The following is a 14,793-nucleotide window of genomic DNA, read 5'->3' as shown; positions in this document are numbered from 1 at the left end:
AATCTCTGGGTTTTCTAGACCTGGAGGAGAGAGAGGTGTGTGTGTGTGTGTGTGTGTGTGTAAAACGCAGCTTCACAGACGGTTGGCTTGACCGGTGAGGAGATGGTGTGCTCACTGCCTCTCCCAGCAGTGGAGGCCCCTCCGGCGACAGTGGGGTGGGCCAGGCTGTCCCAGCCGGCCACGCTGTGTCAGAGCGTTCCAGGAGTGCTCCACTCCTCAGCTTGATGCTGAGCTACCTGGAAGCCTGCGCGGGACAGACTGCCCTCCCGGGCAGGTGTGCACAGCTGCCGAGGGGTGAGGTGCGGTGTTCTCGCCTGGCCTGTGGTTTTCATGCTGCCAGGATTCCTTCTGACGAGGGCTTTTCCCTAGCCTTCCCGCTGCGTCCAGAGAGGACAGGCCAAGTGCGGGTGCGAGGGAGGGAGACAGGGCAGGGCCCGTCCCCGAGGGTTTCCTGAGGCCGGCCAAGGTGTACAGAGCTGGGAGGCTACGCGCTCTGAGCGAGGGTAGGCAGGGGCGTCGGCCCAGCCGTGGAAGGGACAGGTGGGCCTGGCAGCGGAGCGGCGGGGGGCGGTGGGGCAGCGGGGTGCAGGGGGGCGGCAGGGGGAGGGGGTGGGGTGCAGGGGGCCTGGCAGCTGGGTGGCGGGGGGGGGGGGGGTGGCTGGGGGGGGGGCAGCGGGGTGAGTCTGGGCCCCGTGAGGAGCTGAGGATGAGCAGCTCCCAGGCAGCCTCACTCCAGGCCACCCGAGCAGCCCCACAGACTTCTCCACAGGAGGTGTTTACACTGCAGGACCGTAGCTTCCTCCCAGGTCCAGGTTTGCCCCATTTGTCCCCTTGGTGCTGCCTGGCCCCTCTGTCCTTGAGGGAAGACGGGTTCATTCCGGGCACCCCGTGTCTGCTTGGGTCTGAGGGAGGCAGCTCTGCTGTGGGTGAGGGAGGCAGCAGGTGAGGCTCACAGGTGCGTGAGGGGAGGAGGCCAGGCCTCTGCAGGCAGCCTCTGGTGCTCGTGAGGACCACGGGGCGGTTCTGGGGGCTGCTCCCACCCCGATGCCCAGGCCACCGCCCCAAATTAATAATGATAAGAGTGGTGAGGGTCATAGCAGGCGCCACGCCACCCACCGTCGCCTGGACGTGTGAGGAAGGATGACCAGAGAGGACAGGTCCTCTTGGGCCCGAGAGCCCTCCCAAGGGAGGGCCTGGCGGCTGGGGCAGAGCCGGCCTGTCACGGGAGGGCGTGCAGTGCTCCACGAGTCAGCCTCTCGAGAGGTGCGCGTGCGGTGGAGTCAGCAGGGAGGTGGGCATGGGTGGGTTGGCAAGGACCTAAGGACCCTGGCAGGACTGAGCCGTCTCCTGAGTGGAGATTCCCAGGTTCCCTGGGGGGGGGGGTGTGGACAGTACCTAGACTGCCTCCAGGGGGGAGGAAGTGGAAAGGCTACAGATGTGCTGAAGGCAGGATGCTGTGTGCTGAAGTGCCACACAGCCAGTCTCCAGCCTGGACAGCCGAGGCTGGAGGTCCGGGCTCTGGCTGACAGCACACCTGCCAGCCAGGGTGGCAGGAGGTGTGTTGAGGCCAAACGTCCTGGGCCTAGAACCTGCCTGCCCAGGCAGGAGAAAGTTCCTGTCCCAGGGGGTACACGCGGCCGAGGCCTGCGGAGCGGAAGCCCTGTGGCTTCTCTGCGTGAGTGCTGCCTGCCCCGCAGGGCCCAGGGCCGTGCCACCCGGGAGCTGGGAAAGGGCTGAGCGGTGGCCGTCAGAGAGAGACTTTTCTGGGAAGGACAGCCCTGTGCCAACCCCATCATCCTCAGGAAGGGGAAGAGTGAGGGGCCACTCCTCACCACCCTGCTTGGTAGCCAAGCCTCTGCCCGCCCCTGCCAGCACCCGCCTGGGCAGCAGGAAGCCCCGCCCTGACAGGGGTGGACAAGGGACGGAAACACTGGGCAGGAGTGAGAGGGAGTTCCCTGGCTCTGGAGCCCCACACAACCTCGTTCAGTTTGGGATAGGCAGGTTTAGTCGCCCCCCGGGAGGTTTGGGCTGGCTGCTCATTACTGCCATGCGGGGTTGGGTGTGAGTTCCTAGACAGTAGCTTTGCTTGCTTAACCAGAGACTCCTCCCGGAGCACGACTCCAGCCCAACCATCGCTCTCCCTTCCCCATCTCAGCTCCCAGTGGGGAGAGCCCCCTCCATGCCGTCGGCAGCGCCTGCCACGACCAGCCGGAGTGTCCAAGGCTGTCGGGGTGTGATGGGCGTGGGACAGCCCCACTGGAGACTCACAGGATTCACAGGAGTCCCTGCGCTGAACTCACTGTGAACACCTCCACTGGCCCTGGGTAGCTGCCGAGGCCAGGGCAGGTGAATGTGGACAGTGGGTAACTGTGAGGCCAGGGCAGGTGAATGCGGACAGTGGGTAACTGCCATCCCTCTTTCCCTAGCCTCACCCTTTACTGACCAGCACCAGGCCTTGGCCAAGTCCCCTTCCCCCATGGAACCTCTCATCCTGGACCTCACTGGGCTTCCTGACTGAAGATCAGCTCTCAGAGCTGGGGCAGCTCCCACCTCTGTTGCTGAAGGTCCTTTCTCTAATTAAATGTATTTAGATTAACAAAAAAAAGTAAGGTGTGGTTACTCAAACCTGTAATCCTAACTACTTGGGAGGCAGAGATTGGAGTGGAGGTTTGAAGCTGGGGGAGGTGGGGCAGGGGCTGGAATTAAAAAGTTAACAAGACCATTTCAACAAATGTCCAGGTATTGTGACAGTGACCTGCGTCCCAACTGGAAAATGTAAGTAGGGGAAGGCTGGGCAGGGCATAAAGTCAGACACTACCTCCCAAGTAACCAAAGCAAAATGGGTTGGAGATGAAGCTCCTTCCCATGTCCCTCATGCTTATGTCTGCTTTAGTGAGATACATTTGTCATCATAGTGAACTAATTGATGATGCCTGCTTGGATCCGCGCTGCCTAAAGACCACACTCCATTCAGATGTTCTTAGGTCTCTCCTGCATTCTTATCTGGACTTCCAAGGCCCTTCCTGACATTCAGGCATCTCTGGTCTGGGTGTCCTCAGACTCTTCTTATTTTGGCCATTTGGATGAATATTGCCCAAGCATTTTGTAGAGTATCAATTTCCTCCATTGGAAATCGGCTCGTTTTCTTCCTCGGTGTCTCAGGAAACGAGTTTTGGAATGGGAGTGAGGCCCTGCAGGTGGTATCAACGTGGTGCTGACGCCAGTTGCCTGGTCGGGATGTGGTTAAATGTGTCACTGCAAGTGTGAACGATTCCCTCTCATCCTGTTCTCTCGTGCGGGGTTTTGTTCCTCTGCCCCTGCGCAGTGTCTGCACAGCTCCTCTGCACTTGGGAATCTGTCTCCTGCCCTCACTTGTGCCATTTGTGCATCACAGATGAGTAACCTCCGCAAGCATGTATGTGTGTTTAAGCATATCCATCTTCTCGATCTCTGCCACTTCCCCAAGGAGTCCCAGATCCTTTTCGTGTATATGTGCACGTGCGCTGATAGTGAGGCTTGAACTCAGGGCCTGAGCTCTGTACCTTAGCTTTTCTGCTCAGGGCTAGTACTCTACCACTTCAGCTATACCTCCACTTCTGGCTTTTTGGCTCCTGGCTTTTGGGTGGTTAAATGGAGATTAACCTCTTGAGTAGCTAGGATTACAGGCATGAGCCACTGGTGCCCAGATCCTAGTTCCTATTATTAGGAGTGGAGAAACCAAGATCTGGGACTCAGATGTGTCCTTGTATTTAGTCCTTTTCAGAGGACAGTGCAAGGACGTGTGTGTGAGTGTGTGTGTGTACAAGCCCATGGGTTGCCACAGCATATCTGTAAACACTCTGAGATTACCTTAAGGAATGTTCACCAGGCACACAGGCAGGACAGCAGCATCTGGATGTAAACCCATCCCTGTTGGGAGGCCTCTGAAAGGCAAACTGGGGCAGGGCCAAGTACATGTGTATATGCAAGTGTGCACATGTGCATGAACGTGTTTGTGTAGGAACGTGTGTGTGTGTGTAAGAATGTGTGCAGTGGCATGAAAACGTACCATCACCTCCAGCAGGAGTGGGCTGGAACATAGCCGAAAGGGTAGTGGGAACGATGGGGGAGGGGGAGGCAAGTCACCTGTGCTAGTGGGCAATTCCAAGCTGTGTCAGCTGAAGTGAGGTTCACAGGGAGGGAGGCATGCAGCAGCCAGCAACCCACAGGATGGAGGGGGCCTGGGTCATGCAGTCAGGCAGGAGCAGGTGAGTTCAGACGGAGAGGGCAGGAGGGGAAACGCCATCCAAATTAAGTATCTTGTGCGGATGAGGCTGCTCTGGAGGGGAGACTGGCAGTGAGGCCTGAGGGAAGACCGGCAGTTAGGTCTGTGCTTCTGGAGTTTGAGTTTCCTGCAGAGGGCCTGAGTGCCAGTTTTAGGCAGAAAAGAGCTAAGAAATGATTTGGGAGCATGGATTTGGGAGTTCCCATATTCACAACCTGAGACCAGGACCCCGACTCTTCCAGCCAACTTCTGACCCATGGCCCTAGGAAATCGGTGCAGAATTAATGGCTGTGACTGTGCATGTAAGCACAGTGCCAGGGGCTCCCAAAGGCAAAGCATCCTCCCTCAGACCCCAGGACAAAGTCAGCCTGGGCTGTTGCAATGGCTGCACTTCTCAACTGCACACTCAGTGTTAATCAGCCATTATTTACACCTGTGCACAGGCAAACACCACAAGCCAGGGCTTCCCACAGAGATCTAATTGCTAAAGCTGCACACACACTGACGGGCAAGTCTGCTGAAGCTTCCCAAGAGCCCTTACTCTATTTCTCCTCTGGGCTGCTCATCTAGGGCTCCTAGGAGGAGCCTCCTGCTCCAGTGACGGTGGTAGGAAGCTGGATCCACCCCTGGGAGGCATCAGGCCCCATACGTTCACACCTGCCTGAGTGCAGGCCTGTGGGTGCACTGGCCTGTGAATGTCTGTGCGCACGTTGGTGTGTGCGTATTTATGTGCATGTGCAAATGTTTCTCTGTGTTCATGGGTGACAGGTCATGTGCTCTTCTGTGCATCTTAGTGCAGATATGCACATTTGGATGTGTGCACACGTGTCTGAGCCCATGCATGCATGTGATTGTATGTAGGTATGTTTGCATGTGTGTGGATGTGATCTGTGAGTGCATACCTATATTTACATATGTGCACTTGTGTTTGCACCTGTTTTCATGTCTGTGTACATGTGTTTGACTAAGTGTGCCATGAAGGTGTGTGACTGAACACATGGGAGTGTATGTGGCTCCGGTGGGGGCTGCACAGACCAGAGGAAGTGGGGCCACTTCCTCAGGAACCCCTGCTGCCCCCTCTGGCTGCTGCTTCTTCCTGAGCTGCAGGGAGAGGCCCCAGCCCCATAAAGAGGCCTGGAGCCCAGGCTCCCGACGCCGCTCACACACCTCCTGCAGCTGCCTCCCAGGCCCGTCCAGGGCAGAAGTACGCTGTGGGTTGCGACGGGGTCTCGCGCCCCAAAGGAACCCAGGGGCAGGTACCGGCGGGGTGGGCACGAATGCGAGGGTGGGCAATCAGAGACGGCGGAGGCCCTCTCCCAGGCCCAGGGCTCGCCGGCTCGCAGTGTGGCCAGCAGGCCGGTGTCTGCAGCCTCACTGGCTGTATCCTGCCTGCATCCTGCTTGCTGGTCCTCGCTGGGAACAGTGTGGGGGCTGCATCAGCACCCTAGGTGGTCTCTGGGCCCTGGGGAGCAGATGACACGCCGGATTCAGCAGGACCAGCAAGGGCTTCGCCGGGAAGGGGAGCCCACGCCCAGACTGCTGTGCGGGGCACGGAGAGACCGGGGTCAGGGAGGCTGGAGGCGGAGGAGGCGGCCAGGGCGGGCGGAGAGGAGCTGTGTCGGCCGGGCCTGGGATTCTCCTCCGGCCTCCAAGGCAGCTCGGGCGGCTCTGCGGTTCCGGGAGCTGCGGAGGGTCCCGGGCCCGGGCGGGGCCGCGGGCGGCAGGCGCGGGCCGTCCCGGGCTGAGGGGGGGGGGGGGGCGGAGGCGGGGTCTGTCCGGGGCCCGCGGGCGGGGCACGCGGCTTCACGCCGGGGTCTGCCCGGGGCCCGCGGGCGGGGCACGCGGCTTCACGCCGGGGTCTGCCCGGGGCCCGCGGGCGGGGCACGCGGCTTCACGCCGGGGTCTGTCCGGGGCCCGCGGGCGGGGCACGCGGCTTCACGCCGGGGTCTGTCCGGGGGCCCGCGGGCGGGGCACGCGGCTTCACGCCGGGGTCTGTCCGGGGCCCGCGGGCGGGGCACGCGGCTTCACGCCGGCCCCGGCTGACCCCTGAGCCCCGCCGCCCGCAGGTCCCGCCCGCCCGCGCCCATGACCAACATGAGCTGGAGCTTCCTGACGCGGCTGCTGGAGGAGATCCACAACCACTCCACCTTCGTGGGCAAGGTGTGGCTGACGGTGCTGGTGGTGTTCCGCATCGTGCTGACGGCCGTGGGCGGCGAGGCCATCTACTCGGACGAGCAGGCCAAGTTCACCTGCAACACGCGGCAGCCGGGCTGCGACAACGTCTGCTACGACGCCTTCGCGCCGCTGTCGCACGTGCGCTTCTGGGTCTTCCAGATCGTGGTCATCTCCACGCCCTCCGTCATGTACCTGGGCTACGCGGTGCACCGGCTGGCGCGGGCCTCGGAGCGGGAGCGGCGCCGCGCGCTCCGCCGCCGCCCGGGCCCGCCCCGCGCGCCGCCGCCGCCGCCGCCGCCCGGCTGGCCCGAGCCCGCCGACCTGGGCGAGGCCGAGCCCATCCTGGGGCTGGCGGAGGCGGAGGAGGCGGAGGCGGAGGCGGAGGCGGAGGAGCCGGGCGCGCCCGAGGCCCGCGGCCAGGACGAGGCGCCGGCGGCCAAGGCGGGGCCCGCGGCCGGGGCGGGCGCGGCGGGGCCGGCGCAGCACGACGGCCGGCGGCGCATCCAGCGCGAGGGCCTGATGCGCGTGTACGTGGCGCAGCTGGTGGCGCGCGCGGCCTTCGAGGTGGCCTTCCTGGTGGGCCAGTACCTGCTGTACGGCTTCGAGGTGCCGCCCGCCTTCGCCTGCGGCCGCCGGCCCTGCCCGCACGTGGTGGACTGCTTCGTGTCGCGGCCCACGGAGAAGACGGTCTTCCTGCTGGTCATGTACGTGGTCAGCTGCCTGTGCCTGCTGCTCAACCTCTGCGAGATGGCGCACCTCGGCCTGGGCAGCGCGCAGGACGCCGTGCGCGGCCGCCGGGCCCCCGCCGCGCCGCCGGCCCCGGGCCCCGCGCCGCGCGCGCTCCCGCCCGCCGCCCCGGGCCTGGCCGCCGCCCCGGGCCTGGCCTGCCCGCCCGACTACAGCCTGGTGGTGCGCGCCGCCGAGCGCGCGCGCGCGCACGCGCACGACCAGCACCTGGCGCACCTGGCCCTGCAGGCGCTGCGGGACGGGGCGGCCGGGGACGGCCCCGCGCTGCCGGCCGCGTCCCGGGCGCCGCCCCGGGCCGGGGCCCCGGCCTCCGGGACCGGCAGCGCCACGTCGGGGGGCACGCTGGGGGAGCAGGGTCGGCCGGGCGCCCGGCCCAGGGCCGGCTCCGAGAAGGGCAGCACCGGCAGCAGGGACGGCAAAGCCACCGTGTGGATCTGAGGCCTGGCGCCGCGGGGCGGGAGCGGGGCGGGGACGGGGCACGCCGGGGACCGCAGCGCCGGGGAGCTGGGCCCCGACCCCTGCCTGCTCCCACTCAGCCTCCAGACGCAGGAGGTCAAATAAAGCACGCTCCCATCACAGGCGCGGTGTCTTCATGGAGGGGCTCGCGCTCGCGGACGCGGTGAGCCCCGCACGCAGCCCCGCGGAACAGTCCGCACCGAGCCCAGGGTCCCGGCGGACGCGGGTGCCGCGCCCCGCCCCGCCCCGCCCCGCCCCGGAGCCCCCGCCCCGCCCCGGAGCCCCCCCCCCCCGCCCCGGAGCCCCCCCCCCGCCCCGGAGCCCCCGCCCCGCCCCGCCCCGGAGCCCCCCCCCCGCCCCGGAGCCCCCGCCCCGCCCCGCCCCGGAGCCCCCGCCCCGCCCCGCCCCGGAGCCCCCGCCCCGGAGCCCCCGCCCCGGAGCCCCCGCCCCGCCCCGGAGCCCCCGCCCCCCCCGGAGCCCCCCCCCGCCCCGGAGCCCCCCCCCCCCGCCCCGGAGCCCCCGCCCCGGAGCCCCCCCCCCCCCCCGCCCCGGAGCCCCCGCCCCGGAGCCCCCGCCCCGGAGCCCCCGCCCCGCCCCGGAGCCCCCGCCCCGCCCCGGAGCCCCCGCCCCGGAGCCCCCGCCCCGGAGCCCCCGCCCCGCCCCGGAGCCCCCGCCCCGCCCCGGAGCCCCCGCCCCGCCCCGGAGCCCCCGCCCCGCCCCGGAGCCCCCGCCCCCCCCGGAGCCCCCCCCCGCCCCGGAGCCCCCCCCCCCCGCCCCGGAGCCCCCGCCCCGGAGCCCCCCCCCCCCCGCCCCGGAGCCCCCGCCCCGCCCCGCCCGCCGCCGCCTTCCACTTTCCAATCGTCTTTTGAAGTGTCAGGGTCCCACCGCGGCGTTACTGAGGGAGGCGGGGGGGGGGGGGGGGGGGGGGAGGAGGAGGCGGGGGGAGGGGCAGGCGGGGGGAGGGGCAGGCGGGGGGGAGGGGCAGGCGGGGGGAGGGGCAGGCGGGGGGAGGGGCAGGCGGGGGGAGGGGCAGGCGGGGGGAGGGGCAGGCGGGGGGAGGGGCAGGCGGGGGGGGGGGTCCCTTCCGGGACCGTCAGGGGCAAGGCGGGAGGCCAAACCCTGGAGGCCTCCGGCAGGCGCCGGTGTCACCCTGTGCCGGGCTGCGGGGCGAGGGCGCCGGCAGAGCGCGGACGGCAGGGCGGGCGCAGATCAGGGGCTCGTCTGCCTCAGCACGGTGGCCAGCATCCGCCGGGGAAGCCCGGGGGACAGTGCGGGGCGGTGCGGGGGGAGGCGGTGCGGGGAGGTGGGGGCGGGGGAGGGGGGCGGTGCAGGGGGAGGGATGGTGCAGGGGGTGGGGGCGGTGCAGGGGGAGGGGGCGGTGCAGGGGGAGGGGGCGGTTCAGGGGGAGGAGGCGGTGCAGGGGGAGGGTGTGGTGCAGGGGGAGGTGGGGGCGTGGCAGGGGAGGGGGCGGGGCGGGGGAGGTGGGGGCGGGGCAGGGGATGTGGGACGTGGCAGGGGAGGGGGCGTGGCAGGGGCGGCGCAGGGGAGGTGGGGCGTGGCAGGGGAGGGGGCGTGGCAGGGGAGGGGGCGGGGCAGGGGAGGGGGAGGGGCAGGGGAGGTGGGGCGGCGCAGGGGAGGGGTCGTGGCAGGGGAGGTGGGGCGTGGCAGGGGAGGGGGCGGGGCAGGGGAGGTGGGGCGTGGCAGGGGAGGGGGCGGTGCAGGGGAGGTGGGGCGGGGCACGGGGAGGTGGGGCGTGGCAGGGGAGGGGGCGTGGCAGGGGCGGCGCAGGGGAGGTGGGGCGGGGCACGGGGAGGTGGGGCGTGGCAGGGGAGGGGGCGTGGCAGGGGCGGCGCAGGGGAGGTGGGGCGTGGCAGGGGAGGGGGAGGGGCAGGGGAGGTGGGGCGGCGCAGGGGAGGGGGCGTGGCAGGGGAGGTGGGGCGTGGCAGGGGAGGGGGCGTGGCAGGGGAGGTGGGGCGTGGCAGGGGAGGTGGGGCGTGGCAGGGGAGGGGGGCGGCGCAGGGGAGGTGGGGCCGCGCAGGGGAGGTGGGGCGTGGCAGGGGAGGGGGCGTGGCAGGGGCGGCGCAGGGGAGGTGGGGCGGGGCAGGGGAGGGGGCGTGGCAGGGGGCGGCGCAGGGGAGGTGGGGCGTGGCAGGGGAGGGGGCGGCGCAGGGGAGGTGGGGCGGCGCAGGGGAGGTGGGGCGGGGCACGGGGAGGTGTGGCCAGCTGCAGCATGGCGCTGTCAGCAGCCCGGCTGTCTCAAACGTCCTTGAAGCCCAGTCCCAGCAGCCCCGCTCGCCCCAGGCTGCAAACCCTGGCGTCCCTGGGCTCACCCCAGCCAACTCCGTCCTGACTGGTGGGATGCCGACCGGAATGAGCACCTCTCCTGTGAGGGGCGCTCTGACCCCAGCTGAGCCTCAGCCCTGGTCAACCTCACTTCCAGGTAAACTCTGCCACCAGGTGAGCCCCATTCCCCAGTGAGCATGGTGGTCTCCAGCGGAACCCCACTCTAGGTAAGCTCTGACTCCAGGTGCGCTCCAGGGAGTTCTGCCCCTAGGGGGGCCCCAACTCCCGGTAAGCTCCCAGTCTCAAGCTGGTCTCCAGGTGAATCCTGACTCCAAGCTGAGTCCCACCACTCCGTGACCCCTCCCTAGATGAACCTAACCCAGCTAATACCAGCTGCAAGGGACGCACAAATGGAACTACTTTGCCGGTGAATCAGTCTGCTTGGGCTGCTGCAATACACACCACATTCTGGGTGCCATAGAAAAGAGCTTTATCAGCCAGGCACCAGTGGCTCACGCCTGTCATCCTAGCTACTCAGGAGGCTGAGATCTGAGGATCGCGGTTCAAAGCCAGCCCGGGCAGGAAGGTCCGTGAGACAAATCTCCAATAAACCACTAGAAAACTGGAAGTGGCGCTGTGGCTCAAGCAGTAGAGCGCTCACCTTGAACTGAAGAGCGCAGGGACAGCACCCAGGCCCAGAGTTCAAGCCCCCTGACTGCTTTATCTAGTCCTGGTCAGGATCGGGGGTGTGGGCAGGGCCAGTTCTTTGCTGGGCCTCTGTACTTGGCTTGGAGCTGCCATCTTCCCTCCTTTCTCACGTGGCTACCCTGTGTGTGTGTCTGTGTTCTGATCTGTTCGCGTAAGGAACCCGCTATGCTGGACAATGACTGCCCAATGACCTCGTTTTACTTTGTCTCTCCAGAGACTTCATTTTCAGATGCAACCGTGAGGGTTGTGAACTCTGAGGGTGTGGCAGACAACTCTCAGGCTAGAAAGCATTTGCCCAAGCTGAAAGCTGTGCACATGACCAGAGGACAAAGAGCCTGCAGGACAGGCCTCTCTCCTTGGAGACCTGGGTGACTTAGGGCCTGTAGTCAGACGCTCACGGTGGGAGTTGGTTCTACCTCCAGGATCAGCTCCTAGGCAGTGTTGCCATTACTACAATCCTATGACCAGCCCGCAGCCCCTCACCCAGGATGTCACCTCCTGCTGGTATATCCAACACGCTCAGCACTCATATTTCCTAGAGGCTAAACCCACCCAACTACCAAACTAGCACGTAATAGACACAACTACTTAAAATACCCCAAACTTGCTGGGCACTGGTAGCTCACACCTATAATCAGCTATTCAGAAGGCTGAGATCTGAGGATCATGGTTCTAAGCCAGCCCAAGAAGGAAAACCTGTGACTTATCTCCAGTGAACTACCAAAAGAGCCAGAAGTAGAGCTGTGGATCAAATGGTAGAATGCTAGCCTTGAGCAAAAGAGCTCAGAGACAGTGCCCTTATCCTGAATTCAAGTCCCAGGACTGGAGGGAAAAAAAAAATCACACCAAAACTCCGTTTCCTCGTCTGCCTGGGATGGCTATAGGGAATTTGGGCAGAACCTGGACACTGCTGACAGACAAACGCCTGGCCTGTCAGGACCCTCCTCCCTCACAACAGTCCAGGCTGGCGGGACAAACATGGTCCAAGCAGGGTAAGAGCTGCGTAGAGCTTTTGCTGGGCCTCCAAATGAACTAGAGCAGAATAAAAGCCCTCACTTTACACCTGTGTTTTGTTTTTTTTTTAAATCTTTTTCCTACAATCACTTCGTAATTGCCTTGGGTTTTAGGAAGGACAGGATTTACAGATAAACATCTTGTGACGTAGGCAGAGTGTCCCTCAGACAGAATCTTTTTTACAAAAAGCCATCTTGTGGTAAAAGACAAAATTGCCTCAAAAAAAAAAAAGAAAAAGAAAGACAACCAGAGGCTCAGGGCAAACACCTGCCAGCTACAGCGAAGGTGACACTGACCATCCCCACACCCCTCAGGTGATGAAAGGGGTAACTTTTGCAGAAACAAAGACCAAGAGAATGTTCTTCTAAGCCACCATCCCCGGGACTGAAAATGTTCTGCCATCTAAAGCTCATATGCAAGGATGGTCACAGACACACTGAAGTGCTGTCTCTGCTTGGCATACCACTGCCATGCAGTAAATCTTTTTCTGCCCTTCTCTCTATCTCTTTAGTTGGTGTGCAGGGGTGAGTGGCCACACCTGACAGAATTCATGCAGTTTGGGCCCGGGGTCTAGAAGGTCTGGCTTCAGAGGGGCGTGGCCAGGCAGTGCTGGAACAGGACCAGTCGGGAATGAGCTCCCATCTCTCCTTTGTTTCCACAGCCTCCGCCAACTGGCCGTTATGCATGGGAGTTTACGGAGGGCTGGGGTGGAGAGGGGCATGTTCACAGACACCCCCAGAGTGGGGCAGTTCCTTTCTCCTTCCTCTGGGAAGGGAGGAAGCCATAAGGAGAGAAAAACAGGAAATTATCACTACCCTGGGAAGTGGGGTCTAGGACCCCCAGTAGGCCAGTTTTCTAGTTTTTCCTACCCTGTGTGTGTCACTGATAGTGGGCTCCAGCACCTGAGGCCACAATGGCCTCTGGGCTCCCTGGAGCCTCTGGGGCCCAGGCCACAGCCCCCTCCTCAAAAGGACATCCGCGGCCCAGCTGCCCAGACCTCTGGGCTAGTAAGCTTGGCCAGCTCAAAGCGGGAAGCTGGGAAAGCTTCTTGGGCAGGGTCCTGGAGCCACCAACACCACACGCTTCAGGAGCTAAAAGTTCCATTTTGTTTTCTTTGTGTCCATGTGCAGTTAAATGACACATGCTGCTGCTGGCTGTCTGCCAGGACAAGGCGGGGACGCATTCCAGAGTTCCCTGAGTGGCCCAAGCCCAGGGCATGGGGGCACTTGGTGGTCTGCCTGCCAGCCCTTCCTGCTGTCCTGTGTGGGTGGGAAGCCAGCTCCTCTGCTGGCCCAGGGATGAGGTGACATTCGACCAGAGGAATGAGCTGATGAGAGGCGCGAGGAACGTGACCTTCACTTCACGGGTGCTGCCCTGTGGTGCAGGCCTGGGCTGGCTTCCTTTCTGTCCTCACCCAGGGTGGCAGGGAGGTGCGGGGTCATCCGCAGGCCCGGGGAAGTGGAAGCTGTGACCTGTCAGGGCATGCATTCCAGTTACCACTGATGTCAGTCAGGAAGCCTGTGGTCGAGGGGGACCGAGGGTTGGGAACCAGTTGGGGGGCTCCTGGCATGGTCCTCTGTCAGTCTAGACGGCCCTAAGGGACTCCCAACTGGGAGGAATCCAGAGCCTTATAGGATTTGGGGCAGACAGGAGGGGACCTGAAAGCCAAAGCTTAGGGCCTGGGGTCTGATCAGTCAGAAAAACACACACTAGGGGTTGGGAAGGTGGCCCAGTGGTAGAGCGCTTGCCTTGCATGCATGAGCTGGGTTCGATTCCTCAGCACCACATAAGCAGAAAAAGCCAGAAGTGGCGCTGTGGCTCAAGTGGTAGAGTGCTAGCCTTGAGCTGAAGAGCTGAGGGACAGCGACCAGGCCCAGAGTTCAGGCCCCACCACTGGCCAAAAAAAAAAAAAAAGTAAAACACACACTAAGGCCTCTTTTTTTAGAGATCTACCTGAGACAGTAATTCACTGATTTGTCCAATGTTAACTGAGCCCCTAATGCATTCCAGGCACTGTCCTAGGCCCATGGAACCTGTGGAAGGCAGCTGGAGCTGCCCTGAAGCTGGCTCACCCACAGCAGGGCAGAGGGATTTACAAGGAAGGCCACCCGTCATGGAACCACCACCAAAAAACTATTCTTTTTGGCCAGTCATGGGGCCTGAACTCTGGGCCTAGGCACTGTCTCTCTGCTCTTCAGCTCAAGGATAGTGCTCTACCACTTGAGCCACAGCACCACTTCCAGCTTTTTCTGCTTATGTGGTGTTGAGGAATCGAACCCAGGGCCTCATGCACGCCAGACAAACACTCTACCACTGAGCCACCTTCCCAGCCCCAACGCTCCTATTCTTGAAACTGGTATTTTGTTATATGCATAGGAAATGGACTTGATTTATGAAGAAGGTGGGCAAAGAAGAGACTGGGTAGAGGTCCAGGTCACAGCTGTGAATGGCCAGCCCAGGTGAAGCTGGCTCAAAGGATAAGAGGTAAGCTCAAACTTCATTAGTGAAGACCTGTGAGAGGAGCAGAGACTAGCAGACAGTAAGCTGTTGCTCACAGAGAACCAGGGGCTTAGGGGAGATGTAAATAGCTTATTCCTGTACATGCAAAGTTCAGGGTATCAGATGTGCAATGGAGGTGGTAGGCTTGGGGGCTAGGGGAAGTGCCTGGTCCAGCAAATACAACTTGGAGCTCTGGGAGTATGGTGATACATCATGGGAAGGAGCCTCATACACCAAGGGGCTGGGAAGGGCATCAAGGAGATCCTAAAGAGGAGCTGGTGAGGTAGGAAGACCTGCGAGCCAAAGAGATAGAAAAATGAACCATGCCAGGTACAGCCAAAGGGCCTAGGAGAGAGCCCCAATCGTGATCTGGGCAACACCAAAGTATTACACGGTAGTTTGGTACTATTTGTTACACCAACACTACCGCTGGGTTTATCTGCAGATGTGCTCAGGAGCTTGATGGTGGTAATGGACCAGGGGAGGTATTTATGCACAGGTTGTGGGCAAACAGGGGTCACCCACCACCTCAGCCTTGGCAGCAACCTCCCGAGGCAGGCAGGTGTGTGTGGGACTTAACAAGAGAGGAAGCAGCCAGGGATCTGGGAAAGACAGCTCACTGGTTTTGTTTTCCTCTAAAAGGTAGG

General features: G+C 63.4%; 1 protein-coding gene across 1 annotated transcript; it reads left to right on the top strand.

Moving 5' to 3' along the window:
• The first annotated feature begins 5,432 nt into the window (after positions 1-5,432).
• Positions 5,433-7,624, top strand: Gjc2 (gap junction protein gamma 2). Its single transcript, XM_042669534.1, has 2 exons — positions 5,433-5,520; positions 6,331-7,624. The coding sequence occupies exon 2, from the start codon at positions 6,350-6,352 to the stop codon at positions 7,622-7,624; it is 1,275 nt and encodes a 424-aa protein (XP_042525468.1). The 5' UTR covers positions 5,433-5,520; positions 6,331-6,349.
• Positions 7,625-14,793: the final 7,169 nt, after the last annotated feature.

Source organism: Dipodomys spectabilis, unplaced genomic scaffold (assembly GCF_019054845.1).
Source record: "Dipodomys spectabilis isolate Male_0828 unplaced genomic scaffold, ASM1905484v1 ptg000496l, whole genome shotgun sequence".
In the NCBI taxonomy this organism is placed as follows: domain Eukaryota; kingdom Metazoa; phylum Chordata; class Mammalia; order Rodentia; family Heteromyidae; genus Dipodomys; species Dipodomys spectabilis.
This window is presented reverse-complemented; position numbering and strand designations above follow the sequence as displayed.

What these genes read in the sequence shown, in the direction of transcription:
- Gjc2 (XM_042669534.1), top strand. Translation starts at nt 6,350, where the DNA reads ATGACCAACATGAGCTGGAGCTTCCTGACGCGGCTGCTGGAGGAGATC.